Raw genomic sequence first — 16,156 nt, 5'->3', positions numbered from 1 at the left:
GAGGGATTGAGAAGCCCATATTGATGCACATCTAAAAGTGCAATATTGCTATTTAACATTCATTGACATTGCGCACTTACTTTTTTTAAGTGCAAATGTCAAATGGCAATAGGTGTTGATTTTTTTGATGAATTGCTTTAATGTGGCGTAACCTAACTTGGCTGGTATACCCTTCGCGGGTTGGAAGGTCAGATAGGCGGTCGCTTCTGTGAAAAACCAGACCTGTCAAATCTTCAGGTTAGGTAAGCGGACCCTGTGAACACCGGATAAAGCTAGGGACATGATGCTTCAATGTTACCGTTCCAGGCCCTCAGCACTTCCTAGCATGCTGCTCAGCGACATTTACTGCCTCCACATAACGCTTTGGCCATACATAGGAGCAGGACGCAGGTACTTTTTAAATATTTGCAAACAGTCAAGATGTCTCACCTAATAATGTAGGGTCCCCCTTGCTGCAGAAGCGTAATGGGATGCGTATACGGCGCCGGCACTCCTGACATACTGTGGAAACTCAAGTTCCCCATCCCTGTGTTGTTCAAATGTCCATTCCCCAACAGCACACCGTTCGAAGTGTTCAAATTCTGAGTCGCGTTGGAGGTCAGCTCCTGCTGTCTAAATGCTTTGACTAAGTTGGTTTTCTCCTTCTGCCATACGAAGACGTTGTGCACCATAGCGCAGCCGCAGAAGATGATCCCCACGCCGATGAAGACTGACGTCACAATCGCAGGCGTCGAGTGGAATTGGATAAATGTGTACAGGATTATTCCTGGAATCAGAGACGAAATTACATCAGTGAAAATTGACGAATTTGTATAATAGGTACCTAATGGCCCCGATTCCTCGAGACACCAAATTTTCTTTTAAATTATACCTGTCATTTTCTTATCCGCCGAAAAGTAAAGGTACGGCATTGTTAATTTTGAAATGAATGAGTTAATAAAATAGATATCTCGCTGATAATAATATGTAACCCGTTTGGCGTATGCTGTCTACTTAAGTCTGTCGAATTATTGGCCAACACAAAGTTTAGCGAGGGCTTTTTAACTTTAAACATAACGTGTGTTCCATAAAAATTTATGCCTGTCGATTACCCGTCTCTTTCCTTTTTGACGGACAATAAAAAGACAAGTATAACTTAAAATAAATTTAAATGGTGTGTACCTACTGGGATCCGCACCACTGACAATATAATGAAGTCATAAACTTAGTTAAGCTAGCGGTCCGTGCTATCCTTTAACGTATATAGTTATTACCTAATAAATATTATTAATGAATTGTTAGGGTTCGTAATGTTTATTTAATTAATTAATTATTATTAGATTATATAACTTAATAACAGACGGAATAAAGTCGTGAATCTGTGTCACGACTTTATTATTTTTAATTTGGAACTGGCATATTATTTCATTTGTTTTTATTTTGATTTCTTCTTTTTCGAACGGGAACGCTTTCCCGCTTTTTTGAAAAGGCGGTGACGTGGAATTTTGTTCGGTTGCGGTAATCTGTTATGAAGAGTTGAAGAGTTAACATTGTTTATGAAAATATAACATTATTCAAGAGAATTGCTGAATTGTTTGATTACGACGAGCACCTCCCCACCTGAGAGCAGTAGTATTATCACATTTCAGAAGTGGGATAAAGTTAAGTACACGCCTAGTTATAATATACATTTTTTTTTTATAAGTAATAAGTAAATTTATTTTTATATGATATTGTTGCGCTATGTGCTCTTACTCAAGTCAAGTATTTTAAGTAATTAATTATTAAACGTCTGTCTTGGCATATTGTAATATGATGATGTTAGTATAGGTACATGTAGGAATGAATTATACCGATATTTTAAACATAATATTATAATAAGTGTATGATTCTAATTAAAGTAATAATAGATTGAGAATTATAATTGATTAGTCTTATATATTTTTTCCAAAGCAAGCTTCAGATTATTATTATTTTTAAATAGGTATAAACATTTTTAAGCGTGTTTATTTTTAGTAAAGGACTAATGTAATTTATTTTCTGCGAGATTTCAGAATAATGAAGTTACAAGAGTCGGGACCTTGTGACACGCAGTGCCACCCTAAGGCCGGGTTACGATCAGCCAGGTTGTGCGCTGCATGCTGAGCATCGGCCTGAGGAGCATGCGGATCGCCGGGCTGAGCTGCATCCTGAGCGTCGTCCTGAGGAGCATGCGGATCGCCGGGCTGAGCTGCATCGTGAACGTCGTCCTGAGGAGCATGCGGATCGCCGGGCTGAGCTGCATCCTGAGCGTCGTCCTGAGGACCATGCGGATCACCGGGCTGACCTGCATCCTGAGCGTCGGCCTGAGGAGCATGCGGATCGCCGGGCTGAGCTGCACGCTGAGCGTCCATTTGAGCCGCATGCAGAGCGGCGACCTGAATTGCATGCAGAGCGACATGCGGAGCGACGTGACGACGCGGGACAGTTAAGAAGGTCACGTAGATAAAAATATATTATGAATATTTAAACATAGAGGGATGGTCTTTCATCACAGTCTCGCGTGTAAAGCACATATCAGAAATTAATATATCACAAAATATTTCTGTTTGGTAACAATACCGATGTTTGGTTTAAAAAAAAAGTAAACTAATGTGTCTCGGTGTATGTAAAGACCACAACTCACTTTGCTATGTAGAAATTCCAGGGCCTTGCTAATACTTGATAGCTTCAGTTCTATTCTTTTACTACTTCGGTTTAAAGATACTTTACTCTCAAAAAATACATACAGTCACTTACATGAGAAGAGAACTTATAATTTAACTTAATAACTAATTTATACAGTGTCGTACGCACCGCCATACTTAATATCGCGCGAAAAACACATCACAAAAACCATATAGTCATTTACTTATTTTGTAAAATATGCTGAGCTAGTTTGTACTTAAATTTATTGTGCCTATGATAGAGGTGTTGCTACCTATTATGAAAAATGACATGTTTAACCAATGTGATGTTAATATGTAGGCGAACGTGCAGTGGATTGTATTGTTCATGGTATCCATATACTATAAAAGTGAAAGGTCATTAAGACATCACGAAGTCTCAGGAACTGCGAGTGCTGGGAGTCTTAAATTTTGCTTGGGGGTTCCTTTAGAATGTACGTACTCATTAAGAGATTTTGCGAAATTCAAACGCCAAGGAGATAAAAATGGGTGGCAAAGTTTGTACGAAACTTCTAGTGTTAATAGTAGGTTATCTAATTTACTAGAAAATACCCATTATTTAAATAAAGTAAAACGTATTTAGGTAATTATCTTTATAAACAATCCTAACGAAGGGGTGAAATAGGGGGATTAAGTTTGTATGGAAAATATTTAATTTTTATAGCTATCGACTCCAAACTCACTACCCGTGCGAAGCCGGGGCGGGTTGCTAGTTACCTACAGATAAAATAATAGGATCTGGTATTTTGGCTCTCTTGGCTCTCACACCGAAGAACTTTTGCAATTATTTTTTTAGGCAGTACAATGATTCTAGTTTAAAAAGTTTAGTTTACTTTAAGTTTAGTTTAGTTTTAGGAAAAATGAAAGGGAAGAGAGAAAGGGGTAGACCTAGGAGAACATTTATGAAACAAATAAAAGAAAAGGTGCAGGTCGTGTCGTATCAGGAGGTGAAGGTTTTAGTGGGAAGAAGAGAGGAATGGCGATTACTCCACCGACAAGAGCGCAGCTCTCAAATAAAGAGAGAATGTTCTAGTTAGAATCATTTGATTTAATATTTGGCTGATTCATATGTTGGTTGATAGTTATCAACCAGACCGAATTCCCATCAGAAACAAAATCTTCGATATTGCTAATGTAGTGGGTTGAATCAAGTTTTAGCAGGTACACTGGCCAGATAATCACTTGTCACAAATGTAAGGAGAGGGGACAGTTTTATACGTTGTTCCAAGTCATTAATTAAATTTACATTTTGTTGCATACAGAGGTCACCAAGTTGGAAATTGTTTTAGTTAGGCGGAGGATAGAAGAATTTAAGGATATTATTAAAAATAAAACATTGTGCATTTATTTCTATAGATAACTAAAAAGGTTACCCAACACCAGAATTTATCTAGGAAGTGGGCTGTCAATAAAATATTTGTTGATTTCGGCAATGGTGTTTGTTTGTTTGCTCATGAATTAAGAGTCCCATAATAACATTCCTTCGTTTCTCCTTCTATGGTTTGTGAGATGGAATGCTAACCTCAGCAACCTAGGTCTCAGAGTTTTTATTGGGCCGCCAAGGTCATGGTTTATGTAACGACTATGTACTTACATCAGTAAATAGTAACCGGGATCAACGGTTTAATGTGATTCTCAAAGCACGAAACATCTTACTTTCGGACAATCGGATGATCAGTCTTTGATGTCTTAACCAAACTGGGGAGTACATTCCCTCATTAATTAAAGGCATAGTTCAATCGTTAAAAGAGGTATCGCTATATGTAAGTGTCAATGGAGTAGATGCTCGGATTGTATGTAGAATTGTTAATGACAGTTTATTAGACATGCCAGTAGTAATCGGACCGTCTTAGGACCGATATTGACAATGACGTGCCCCATCCGGGTTCGTGTAGCAATGTGAAGTTATTATTAAATGACGTCAACAGGTGTGGTCGAGTTTATGGTGCACTCTCTGTAAGAGCCCAGACTCATGTCAAGTTTAACGGTAGCGTTCTGTTGAAGAATAGCAGGCAAATCTGATAAGCAATATTTCGTACGTGTGAGAACTTTTTATCATTGCCAAAATGGACGTGTGGATGTTTTAAAGCCACCTTGTTATATATTTATTTTTGTCGAGCGGTTAGGGTTGTAAATAGTGAACCAGACAGGTGTACCTACCATAGAGGTATGAATGTGGCTTCGACCAAAGTCAGGACCATACGATGATAAGGATGGTAAGGCGACAGACATAGAAAGGCAGCAGTTATTAGATTTGCTCTATAAATACGTACAAGTATTATTTTGCATTATCACTTTAAGACTTGGGAGCACTAATATTAACAGCGGTGAACATAGAATTGGGTAGTTTCCTAGTTCAAAGATAGGTATGAAATTGTGATTGATAAATAAAGACAGATCTAAAGGTAAAAATAAACATTTTTTTGTTTCTATTTAGCTTCTTTATGAATTTTAATAGGGAAAATGTAATTAATAAGTGCGACATTTGGGCATGTTTTTCTACGACGTCACGGGTTGTTTTTTTTTTTTTTTTTTCATACGGGTTCCATAGTAATTTCGTGTTTTGGGGTTTGGTGAAGGGTGACTGATTTGACTAGTTGAAAACTACCCTGTTGAATAGCCAACATCCAGCTGTATATTGTCCTTATTAACGGAATAGATAAAGGAAAAGGAAATGGAACGTAATATGGTAGGTAATATGTTAGAGGCGGGTGTACTAAGGGAGTATGTTTCAGAGTATGCTAGTCCTACTTTAGGAGTTCGCAAAAAAGAGGGGTTCGCTGACGATGTGTAATGACTATCGAATGTTATTATTAAAATGATTATGCTTGTGACCGAAAATGAAATAGCACGACTCAGCGGCCAAGCTTGCTTTGTTGCGCTTGATCTCGCGTCATCGGACTATTTATCGTTATCACGGACGGTCAGCAAAGTTCGGTCGGACGGAGTTCAATCGTTTGCCATTCGATCTGGCTGTATACTAGCGGATGAAGAATATGATCTTGGACTCTGCTCGTTTTATCAAGGCAACTTGGTATATGGACAATGTTCTTATCTTTGGGAAAGATATGTTTTTCAGATGATAGAAATGAGATTTCTTGTGTGACACGATACATTATTTAGGAGACTAGAATGACTCATGTTGATGTTTTATCACGCAATTCTATTTCGGACACAGCAGACATTCTCCCATTCTCCCATTCTAAAAATAACTAAAAAAATGACGAACAGAGCAAGGAAAACTTATGCCTGCATATTTGGGACCGTATTGGGTCAATAAAATTTTAAGCAGTAGTTACGCGATACGTAAAAGACAACGTTTGGCTGCGGATCATAAGATGTTGTGTATACGTATGTGGCGGTTTTAGACGTAAATGATAACAACTTTTCAAATTAACATTTTTGTTGATGTATTGTAATTTGTGTTGTATAACTGTGAGAGGCATATAGCTACAGAACAGTGTCTATGTTTCAGGTCAAGTATGTGAATTGATTGGTTCGTGTCTTGATGAGAGCAAAGCAAAAGAAACACAGGCTCAGCTACTGTCACGAGACTTCTCGATTAGCTCAGATGGGAGACCTCCATAAGGATTTAACGATTGGCTCAGATTGGACGCCTCGATAAGGTCTTAACGATTGGCTTAGATTGGATGTCATGATAAAGATTTATCGGTTGGCTCAGATTGGACGCCTCGATAAGGTTTTACCGATTGGCTCAGATTGGAGACCTCGATAAAATTTATCAATTGGCTCAGATTGGAGACCTCGATAAGGAGTTAATGGTTGGCTCAGATTGGATGCCTTGATAAAGATTTGTCGATTGGCTCAGATTGGACGCCTCGATAAGGATTTAACGATTGGCTCAGATTGGAGATCTCGATAACGATTTATTGATTGGCTCAGATTGGAGACTTAGATTAGGATTTAACGATTAGCTCAGACTGGAGACCTCGATAAGGATTTAAAGATTGGCTCAGATTGGATGCCTTGATAAGAATTTATCGAATGGCTCAGATAGGATGCTACAAATTATTTGTATGAATCATTAGTTTAATAATGGGTATCCGATTGATCGGATCCTAAAAAGTTTTCAAGGTGATTGAATAGGCATCGTATCTTGTTTTAAAAAATATATTAAGTACTATTGTAATTAACGAAATACAAAAGTAACGTAAGATTTAAGTATTTTTTTAAATGATTCATATTTAGTTTGTAAATTAATTTGCAACTTTAGTTATTAATTTTCTTAATTTATTTTTTTGTCTTATTCGTGTGATTTGTTACTAAAACTTAAGTTTTATTAGTAGTATTTTTCCTGATGGTTAATGCTGTGCTTACCTACATGTTATTCGTTAAGATTGGCCAATAAGTAAAGTTCCTACTTATTTGATTATTGTTTAAAAGATTCTGATGCAACTTTGTAACATAATTTGCTACTATAGTTATACAACAGTTACGATATTTGAGCCTGCTATTATTGTTTTATTTATTACTAAGTACTTATCTGTAATTTATTGTTAAGATTGAGCAACTGACCAAAGTACCGATTGTTAGGGTTCCACCGGGTGTCGTGCGCGGGGACGCACACGTTGTCAGGATGGACGATTGTTAGGGTTCGTAATGTTTATTTAATTAATTAATTATTATTAGATTATATAACTTAATAACAGACGGAATAAAGTCGTGAATCTGTGTCACGACTTTATTATTTTTAATTTGGAACTGGCATATTATTTCATTTGTTTTTATTTTGATTTCTTCTTTTTCGAACGGGAACGCTTTCCCGCTTTTTTGAAAAGGCGGTGACGTGGAATTTTGTTCGGTTGCGGTAATCTGTTATGAAGAGTTGAAGAGTTAACATTGTTTATGAAAATATAACATTATTCAAGAGAATTGCTGAATTGTTTGATTACGACGAGCACCTCCCCACCTGAGAGCAGTAGTATTATCACATTATACATTCCGGAGAAATGCATTTCGGAGTTACCTAACCTATACTGGACTGGTCTTCCCTTCGCGGGTTGGACAGGCACTTCTGTAAAAAAACCGGACGTGGCAAATCTTCAGCTTAGGTAAGCAGACCCCGTGAAAACGCTAACGCCAGGAAGATAATGAGTTATTAATAAATACGAAACTTGAAAGGGATAAACGTCAAAATGGCCATCATAGGGTGTCGCTAGTTTGATTAAATACCTATACTTAACTTACCTGTTAAAAACACTGGTATTGAGATAAAGAAGCCTCCGACGGCACACACTCGCGTTATGGCTGACTTTTGCAGATATTTGTTTGATCTGGAAAGAAAAAAAAATCGTTAGCTGCCTTCGAGCTGCATAACCTAGTTTCATGGTCCTACGAGCCGGATAAGCGACCGCAAATTCATTATATATTTTTAAGTGAATGTGGAAAACAGCAATATCTTAATTCCAATATTGTTGAACATAATAGGAAGAAGCATGCAATTCAACTAAAGTAGGACTCAGAGGGGGTGAGGTAAACCTAGCTGTATTTGTGCGGGGCGGAGAGTTACCGTTCTCGGGGTTAAAAAGGCCACATCGAAGCAATTCATCTAAAAATGCAATATTGCTATTTGACATTTGCTCATATAAAAGTAAGTGCGCAATGCAAACAAATGTCAAATAGCAATATTGCTTTTTTTAGATGAATTGCTTCGATGTGGCCATTTTAACCCCCCTGTAAGTTATATTTATTGTTTATTGTACGATAAAACCATTATTCGCACGGTATTACGAGTAGGTAAGTACGATATGACCAACTTTACTCTGTAGGTTAACTTTTACTTTCCTTCGTTGTTGATTTAAACTTAGTCAATAGTAAGTCTCTTTGAAACTTTGTAAGAAAACGTAACCAAGGTCTCATACGTTTGCCTTCCAATTAGCGTGTTCAGCGCGCATTGCAAAAGATAAAAATCTGTGACACGACTCGTCTTCTATTTACATAATTAAAGGGGCTAAAAAAAACCTTGACATAGTTGCCAACAGCAATACCGAAGCCAGTTTCAATAGATTAATGAGATAAGTCGACACGCAACAATCCAGAATTGGATTATAAATACTAAACTACCTAGACCTAGAAAGACGTCTCATCACAGATAGGTACTTAATAATCAATTTGCCTAACTGAGAATCTATCCCGAGAGTCCTAGACCTTTGCCAAAGTCGTCCCTTAAAAATAAGCGTAACATTAGCAGTAGATACCTAATCATACTTCGCATTATCTAAGTATTATTAAAAACCTCATTCTCTTATGGGTAAAGAAAGCGTTGCACCTCACGGTCAGAAAAAGTAAGTAGGTTCTCTTCTAACGTCTGGGTTGTGAGGTGAATTACCAACCCCATCTACCCTGGTGTCAGGGATACTATTGAGCCGCCAAAGGCACCTGCCATGCTCATGTAACGACTACTTACCTACTTACATCAGTAAGTAGTAACCTGGACCAACGGCTTAACGTGTCTTCCGAAACACGGATCATCTTACTTTTGGACAATCAGGTGATCAGCCTGTAATGTCCTAACCAAACTAGGGACCTGAAAGTATTTTTTGTGATACCACCGGGAATCGAACCCAGGACCTCCGGATCGTGAGCGCAACGCTCAACCACTGGACCGCGGAGGTCGTTAGGAGGTAAGTACGGTCTATGTTATTTTCAAAGAAACATCAACATTGTTGCATTTCGCTCTTTGAACACGTCAAAATGTCCAAAACCAAAGGCTCATTGTTATTTAACGGAGGACCCCAAATCGATAAAACAAGTGGAATCGGATCCGAACCCGTTTCCCGCCTAACGGATTCCGCACCTGTGCAGACGCCATGTTGTTACGCGGGTAAATTGAATAGGCGCGAACGGTATGTGATAATGATAATATAGTTACAAAGTAGCTGTTATTGGTAATAATTTATTATATCCAAATGATGTAGTGAATGGATGTCAGTGACCAGTGATGTGCATAAAAGTATACAATAAGATACTTAAGTACATGAAAAAATTAAAACTCGACAGCCGGCCATCTATATTACTTTTGCTTGCAAATATCAAAAATTCACTAATAAGTACTATTGGTAATTACTAATAAGTCATTATTACAAGTCAGTCATTGTCAAGTTTTTTACCTAGTGCGGACCCACTAAAATAATGACTTGTATATTACGCGAATAGCTAATTAAATTACTAATAGTATTAGTGTTTTTTTTTTATATTTGCATGCATAAGTATGTAATATAGACGGCTGTGTCGAGATATAACTTGTTAATTAATTATCTATTTTTATACACACATACACATACATAAACTCACGCCCGTAATCCCTAATGGGGTGGGCAGAGCCACAAGTAATCAAAGACAACTACAACAACAACAACAACACTCAACAACATGCGACAACTATTTTTATAACTCGGGTACTTACATAATTCTAACGAAGGAAAATGTTTACAGCGCCATCTACATACCTATTATATTGTTTTTGGGGAAGGTAGCCTGGAAAGTCCCTCATTGTATCATGGTCATTTCCCTTCGAAATTCGAGTAAGTTGAAGTAAGATATTAAAACTATAGGTACCTTTTATAGGTACAGTCATGAGCAATATAATGTACCCACTTTAGGACTCTGTCGCACTAACATAGTTGACATTCAGTGAGACTTACAGTTCAATTTGTCAAAAAAGTTAATGTGACATGGTACCAAAGTGTATTACATATTAATGCTCATGACCGTACTTAGGCGGAATTTAATGTGATTGAATGACTTGTTAGGTTAACTAACTGCAATCTCGACTTGTGCTATTACCAGCAATATCTTTATAACTACGTTTACTTCGCTACCGTTACGTTCGCCTCTAAATCTAGTAAACTTTGAAACTGGTTTGGCCTCTTGAAATCGGTAGCGTAGTAGAATGTCTTTCTCATGTCACTGACACTAAGACTTGTTCTGACGAGCCATGTTATGTCCATAATTACAGCATCCGTGTTGTAATCGCTGTAATACTTTGCTGATTACGGAATTACGGGGTCGTCATCGGGATTTTATGGTAGGACGCAATGGGGATTTGAGTTTGGAATGTACTAACGTAATACGCCGAGAGTACGCGCCATGAGATAGCTGGCGAGGAGTATGTGTGACTATACACCTATGCCTACTCCTTTGGGGATACAGGCGTGTTGTTAAGTATGGTGACAGGTTACCCAACGTCCATAAGGTAGTCCATCGATCAATTTAATTCCGTATCGTTATGCTCACAATAAGTAAGATGATCCGTTGGCCCCGGCAGCAGAGGATCGGTCATTGTGGCGAGCATTAGGAGATGCCTATGCCCAGCAGTGGACGATTTCCGACTGATTATGATGAAAATGATGATCAACAGGTTAGCATGGTAAGGGCGTGTAATGGGGGATGAAAGGCATATAACGAGGAAAGAGTTATGAGTATCAATGTGGAGGGATGTAGGGGTAAGAGACTACAAAATAATGTGTGAATGGACTGTGTAAAGAAGGACATGTGTGTGAAAGGTGTGAGTACTGAGATGACGACTGACAGAAATGAATGGAAGAGGAATACATGTTGTGCCGACCCCGCCTAGAGCGGGATAAGGGCAGGAGGATGATGATGATGAAGTATTTATGAAACTTAACGGAATTTTTTGTTCCCTATTCGCCAGTGCTGCTCGCTCAACACAACATTACGCGTTATTTACAAAGGCAACAAAAATATTGATCAACAATTCAACAACGACTTTTCCAGTTGTGACTTAACGGTGCGTCACAGTTCGCTGACTCAGGGTGCAACCCTGCAGGGGTTCCTTGTCAATTTGTGGTTTTAACGTATACTTGAGGTTTACAAGTGAAGGGTGTAGTCAGCAAGTCATTGAAGCATGAAGGGTCCTATCACAGTATTCTAATTATAAGGTAGATACAGATATTGATGCCGCGGGAGGATAGCCGGTGGGATTTACTCGTAAATATGCACAAAATGATCATATTTTATGAGAAAAGTGCTTTATCAAAAAGTGAAGTGGAACATTAATATTAGGTACCAAGTTAGGTACCGTTTTTCACTGGAGCCGCTTACCTAACCTGAAGATTTGACAGCTCCCGTTTTTTATAGAAGCGATTGCCTGTCTGACCTTCCAACCCGAAGAGAAAACCAACCGTTTACCGAGCCGAGTTTAAGATCAGTTATTACAAGCGCCTTTACACCGCGTTTTGCTGATAAAATTCCGTAGTTAGAAGCGCAAAGATGTAATCGTTTGTTTCCCATCCTCGGCGATTCCTTTCGCTAACCTTCACGCCTGAATTGCACAATGGGTAATTAGTTCACCACGTAATTACCTTACATAGTGAATTATTTTGTTGACCTTGATGCCTTCTTAGTTAAACGCGACGCAAGCCGTCATCATCATCACAAATTTAAGAGCCACGCTCTTGTCGGTGTAGCATTCTCCTTTCTAGTCTATCAAAGGCCAATTCTTTCCCTTCCTTATAAGTCACGACGTTCACCTTCTCTTTAATCTGTTCCTTGTAAGGTCCTCTTGGTCTCTCCTCTCTTTCTATGTAGCTTCCCTTTTATGATGTTTTTAATAAATCGTTATGTCTTATTAAGTTTCCAATCATCTTGCCTCTTCTGTCCTCAAACTTTTGATATTTGCTTCTTTTCCTTTACTCTTACTAGCACTTCCTCATTAGTAACCCTTTCTGTCCAACTTATTCTTTCATCCGCCTTCAACACCACATTTCAAAGACTACTTATGGACTACTGTCCTATTTTTAAATAATGTCGATATTAAATACCGCGGTTATGGTCACCTGATCATTATATTAAGAACAAAATAGGGTCAAACTAAATTCCTCCTAGAGCCAATAGGCTTTTTATTATGAGTCTATTGTTAGTATAATTATGATAACAATAATACAACGATAATAATGGATAGTACTGCAATCAGAGTTTGATAAGATTAGCTATCTTAGGTACGTAGGTATACTGGCCACGTTTGGTTGCGTTCCCGCCGTTTTCGTGTCAGCTGTTTGTGCCCGCGACCGGTTTCAGCCAGCATCTCAACTCAACACAAATTCCAAAGTAACAGGTAAGTACATACGCGCATACTATAGTATTTGTATTCGTTGAAAATTCCACGCTTTAGAACGTACTCGGGGTTATAGATTTTAGTACAATGGCGGGAATTTGCCGCCATTGTTATCTGTTAGGTTACTTATTTACATACGTTCTGAATTCAAATATGTAAGAACCTATGAGTTATGTTTTACATAAAACATCGCAAGAATAGCGCTTCTAGAACGTTATCCGAAACTGTTTTGTTCTTTTGAAATCTAGGTTATCTCGAGTAGTATGTAGTAGGTCAAATGGCTAGGTTACACTTTCTATTGTTCCTTTATGAAGTTTGCGTATAAGTATAATACATAGTTATTATAGTTATGATGTTTTCAAAGGATTCTTATAGAGTTAAGCAATTTTTGTTCTTACCTACTCATAGTTTTTCGGATATAAGTAGTTTCAGACTAAGATCTGTGGTATCGGTCGGTGAATAATTGATTACCAGGTTTAAAACGCTTAATAAATTAAAAGCGATTGTGTCGAATTTTTAATTATTTTTTAGCGGTTCGATACATCAGTATAGATTTTTTAAATGTTTTCTAGTATTACAGTTATTATAATTATGACATGTGAAATTTTCTAATACTTACAGTTTTTTTTTTAAGTCAATGTAGACTCGCATGTCTTGGCTTATTCCCACACTATTAAGGTTTTCTAAAAGGCATATACATATAATTGGGTCGTGTACTAGGTTCAAGATAAATTATGAAATTCTGATTACATAATAAAGACAGATCTAAAACTAACGAAAAACATTATCTTTTTTCTATTTAACTTATTTAAGAATTTTAATCAAGAAGAACTTAATAATAAGTCCGACATTTAATCACGTTTTTCTATGACGACATAATGGGCTTTCCATACAAATTCCATAGTATAATTTCGTGTTTTGATGTTTAGAAAAAAGTAACTGATTGGACTAGTTGGAAACTAGCCTATTATAATTTACGGTCTATTTAACTGGTACTATTGTTTTACGATAGGTACTTTCGTTTTCATTCTATTGTTGTGTTGTTTCTCATTTGCACAAAATAAGTGCGCTCACTTGCGAATGAAGGTGTTTTTGGTGAACGTAGCCAGAAAAGTTACTCATTCAGTTGCATTTTAATGTATTTAGGTATTTCTATATCAAAAAAAAGAACGGATTAAATATCCGACACGGGCCTAAACCAATGATTTTCGAATTCATGTTTAGCTCATAAATGTTTATGTCGTGCTTAGCGGTGAAGGAAAACATCGTGAGGAAACCCACATTCCTGAGAAAAGGGTTTCGGAGGTATGTGACCTAACCTGTAGGGGCCTGGATTTCCTTTCGCGGGTTGGTCAGACAGGCAGTCGCTTCTGTAAAAAACCGGATCTGTCAAATCTTCAAGTTAGGCAAGCGCACCCTGTGAGAAACGGGGTAACGCTAGGGAGATGATGAATAATTTATTCAATATAATTATCGTGGATAAACTGTGGAGGGTCAAATTCTTTTTTAATAAAAAATCTACGTTTAATCAAAAGACATCTAATATGTTCAGGTACCTATAAGTACGTACATATCCTTAGTAATTACACACATATCCCCATTTAAACGCGGTAAGAACCCGTTATTATGTGTTTTAATTATAATTACACACAGTACACTAAAGTGGAGTACAGTAGAGTGTAGTAGCAGTAGAAAGTAGAGTACCAGTCGTAGATAGTGATGTGTCGTTCCAAGGAATACTCCCAAAGTGAGAATGTTCCCGTTATAAAAACTCTTTAATGGTAAGGACACCAGCCTCCCTCCGTGGTCTAGTGTTTAGAGCGTTAGGCTCACGACCTGGAGGTCCGGGTTCTATTCCCGATGGGGACATTGTCGAAATCACTTTGTGGGACTGTCCTTTGTTTGGTAAGGACTTTTCAGGCTTGAATCACCTGATTGTCCGAAAAAGTAAGATGATTCCGTGCTTCGGGGGGCACGTTAAGCCGTTGGTCCCGGCTATTAGCCGTAAAAACACCTCCACCAACCCGCAGTGGAGCAGCGTGGTGGAGTATACTCCATACCCCCTCCGGTTGATTGAGGGGAGGCCTGTGCCCAGCAGTGGGACGTGTATAGGCAGTTAATGTAATGGTAAGGACACTGGCTGCTTTTCTCTTTCGAATTGTTCTTTCTTGTACTCTGGTCTTATCTGCCTAAAGTAAAAAAATATAGCTCTATTTACACAAGATTTACGCTTTTCTACTGCCGGGAACGTTCACAAAGTCAAACCAAAGGTCGTAAAAGGCACAATTCCTACTCGGCCTCCTCCTATTTGTGATAAGTTTGAGATGATAGGTAAGCAACTGCGATCTTTCGGACAACCAGGTGACCAGCAGGGCTAACGTGCGCAACGTGAAAAAATTATCGATCGATTCATTAAGTTTTGTCGAATTCGATAAGTTTATTTTTTTCCCTATCATGCGTGCCACGTGATTTTATTCGTATTTTGACAGAACGACATAACTTATTTGGGTTCACAAATCAATCGACAAAAAGACGTAATTATATCGTCAGAAGCGATAAAATGACCGTCACAAAATTTTATCACGTTGCGCATCAGGATGCAATGTCCTAACCAAACTAGGGATCGCAAGTGATTGAAAGTGAACTAATAGTAGAACATCAAAACTTCGAAAGCAAATGTAAATAAATCTAACAGTCCGTTTTAAATCATGGACTCCGTTGCGGTTACGAGTTACGTCACTAGTAGGGCCGACATTTCCCTACCTGCTTTCATTCAAGGACGCAAGGTGTAACCAGTCCATCCAAAGACGTTACTACAGGTTTTAAAGTCGATACAAATTCGATTTTAGGATATGAACTTGGTTCTCCAAGGCACATGCTTAGCTTAGTTAGGGGACCCCTGTTTAATTAATTAACCATTGTTGCCGTTTGTATTTTTGTGTCTGTATTTTTGAGCGGATGAAGGATAATAGAATTGCAAAAGCGGTATATAAAGCGAAGTTGATGATAGGGCTGGCAGAGGAAGACCGAGAAGGATTTACATTGACCAAATTGGAGATGTCCTTAGAAAAGGTTTAATACGATCTACTCTGAACCAAGAGAAGTGAGGAAGCAAGAGAAGTGTGTCATGATCGAAGCAAATGGAATTCTATAGTCTCTGCTTACCCCGGTGGGAAATAGGCGTGAGTTTATGTATGTATATTATGTTATGATCTCGTAACCAAAGTGGTGTGACCGTCGCTGTGGTACACCAGCTTGCTTCTCAAACGGGCTGCGCCTGTTCGAACCTCGGTATTATCTTAAGTGCAGTTTCCACTAACACAGTTGGCTCGACATTACAGACGTACCTCTGACTATCCCAATTGGGATAAAGTTG

General features: G+C 38.2%; 2 protein-coding genes and 1 long non-coding RNA gene across 3 annotated transcripts in view; 2 read left to right on the top strand and 1 right to left on the bottom strand.

Annotated features, from left to right (window-relative positions):
• The window catches only part of LOC126370584 (uncharacterized), a 46,709-nt gene that overhangs the window by 3,571 nt on the left and 26,982 nt on the right, over positions 1–16,156 (bottom strand). Inside the window, exons 2-3 of the mRNA XM_050015532.1 lie at positions 7,893–7,978; positions 430–766 (exon numbers count right to left, since the gene is read on the bottom strand). Of these exons, the coding sequence (XP_049871489.1) occupies positions 430–766; positions 7,893–7,978 (423 nt within the window). The remainder of the gene's footprint in view (positions 1–429; positions 767–7,892; positions 7,979–16,156) is intronic.
• On the top strand, positions 1,776–7,577 carry LOC126370644 (uncharacterized). Its single transcript, XR_007566906.1, has 2 exons — positions 1,776–6,310; positions 6,385–7,577. It is a non-coding gene; the product is annotated as an uncharacterized LOC126370644 (long non-coding RNA).
• LOC126370562 (spermine oxidase-like) overlaps positions 12,675–16,156 on the top strand; it is a 50,045-nt gene continuing 46,563 nt past the window's right edge. The window contains exon 1 of the mRNA XM_050015479.1: positions 12,675–12,780. The gene's annotated coding sequence lies outside the window, so the exon portion shown is untranslated. The remainder of the gene's footprint in view (positions 12,781–16,156) is intronic.

This window comes from Pectinophora gossypiella, chromosome 11 (assembly GCF_024362695.1).
Source record: "Pectinophora gossypiella chromosome 11, ilPecGoss1.1, whole genome shotgun sequence".
NCBI lineage: Eukaryota > Metazoa > Arthropoda > Insecta > Lepidoptera > Gelechiidae > Pectinophora > Pectinophora gossypiella.
The sequence above is the reverse complement of the archived record's forward strand: the minus strand, read 5'-3'. Positions and strand labels throughout refer to the sequence as shown.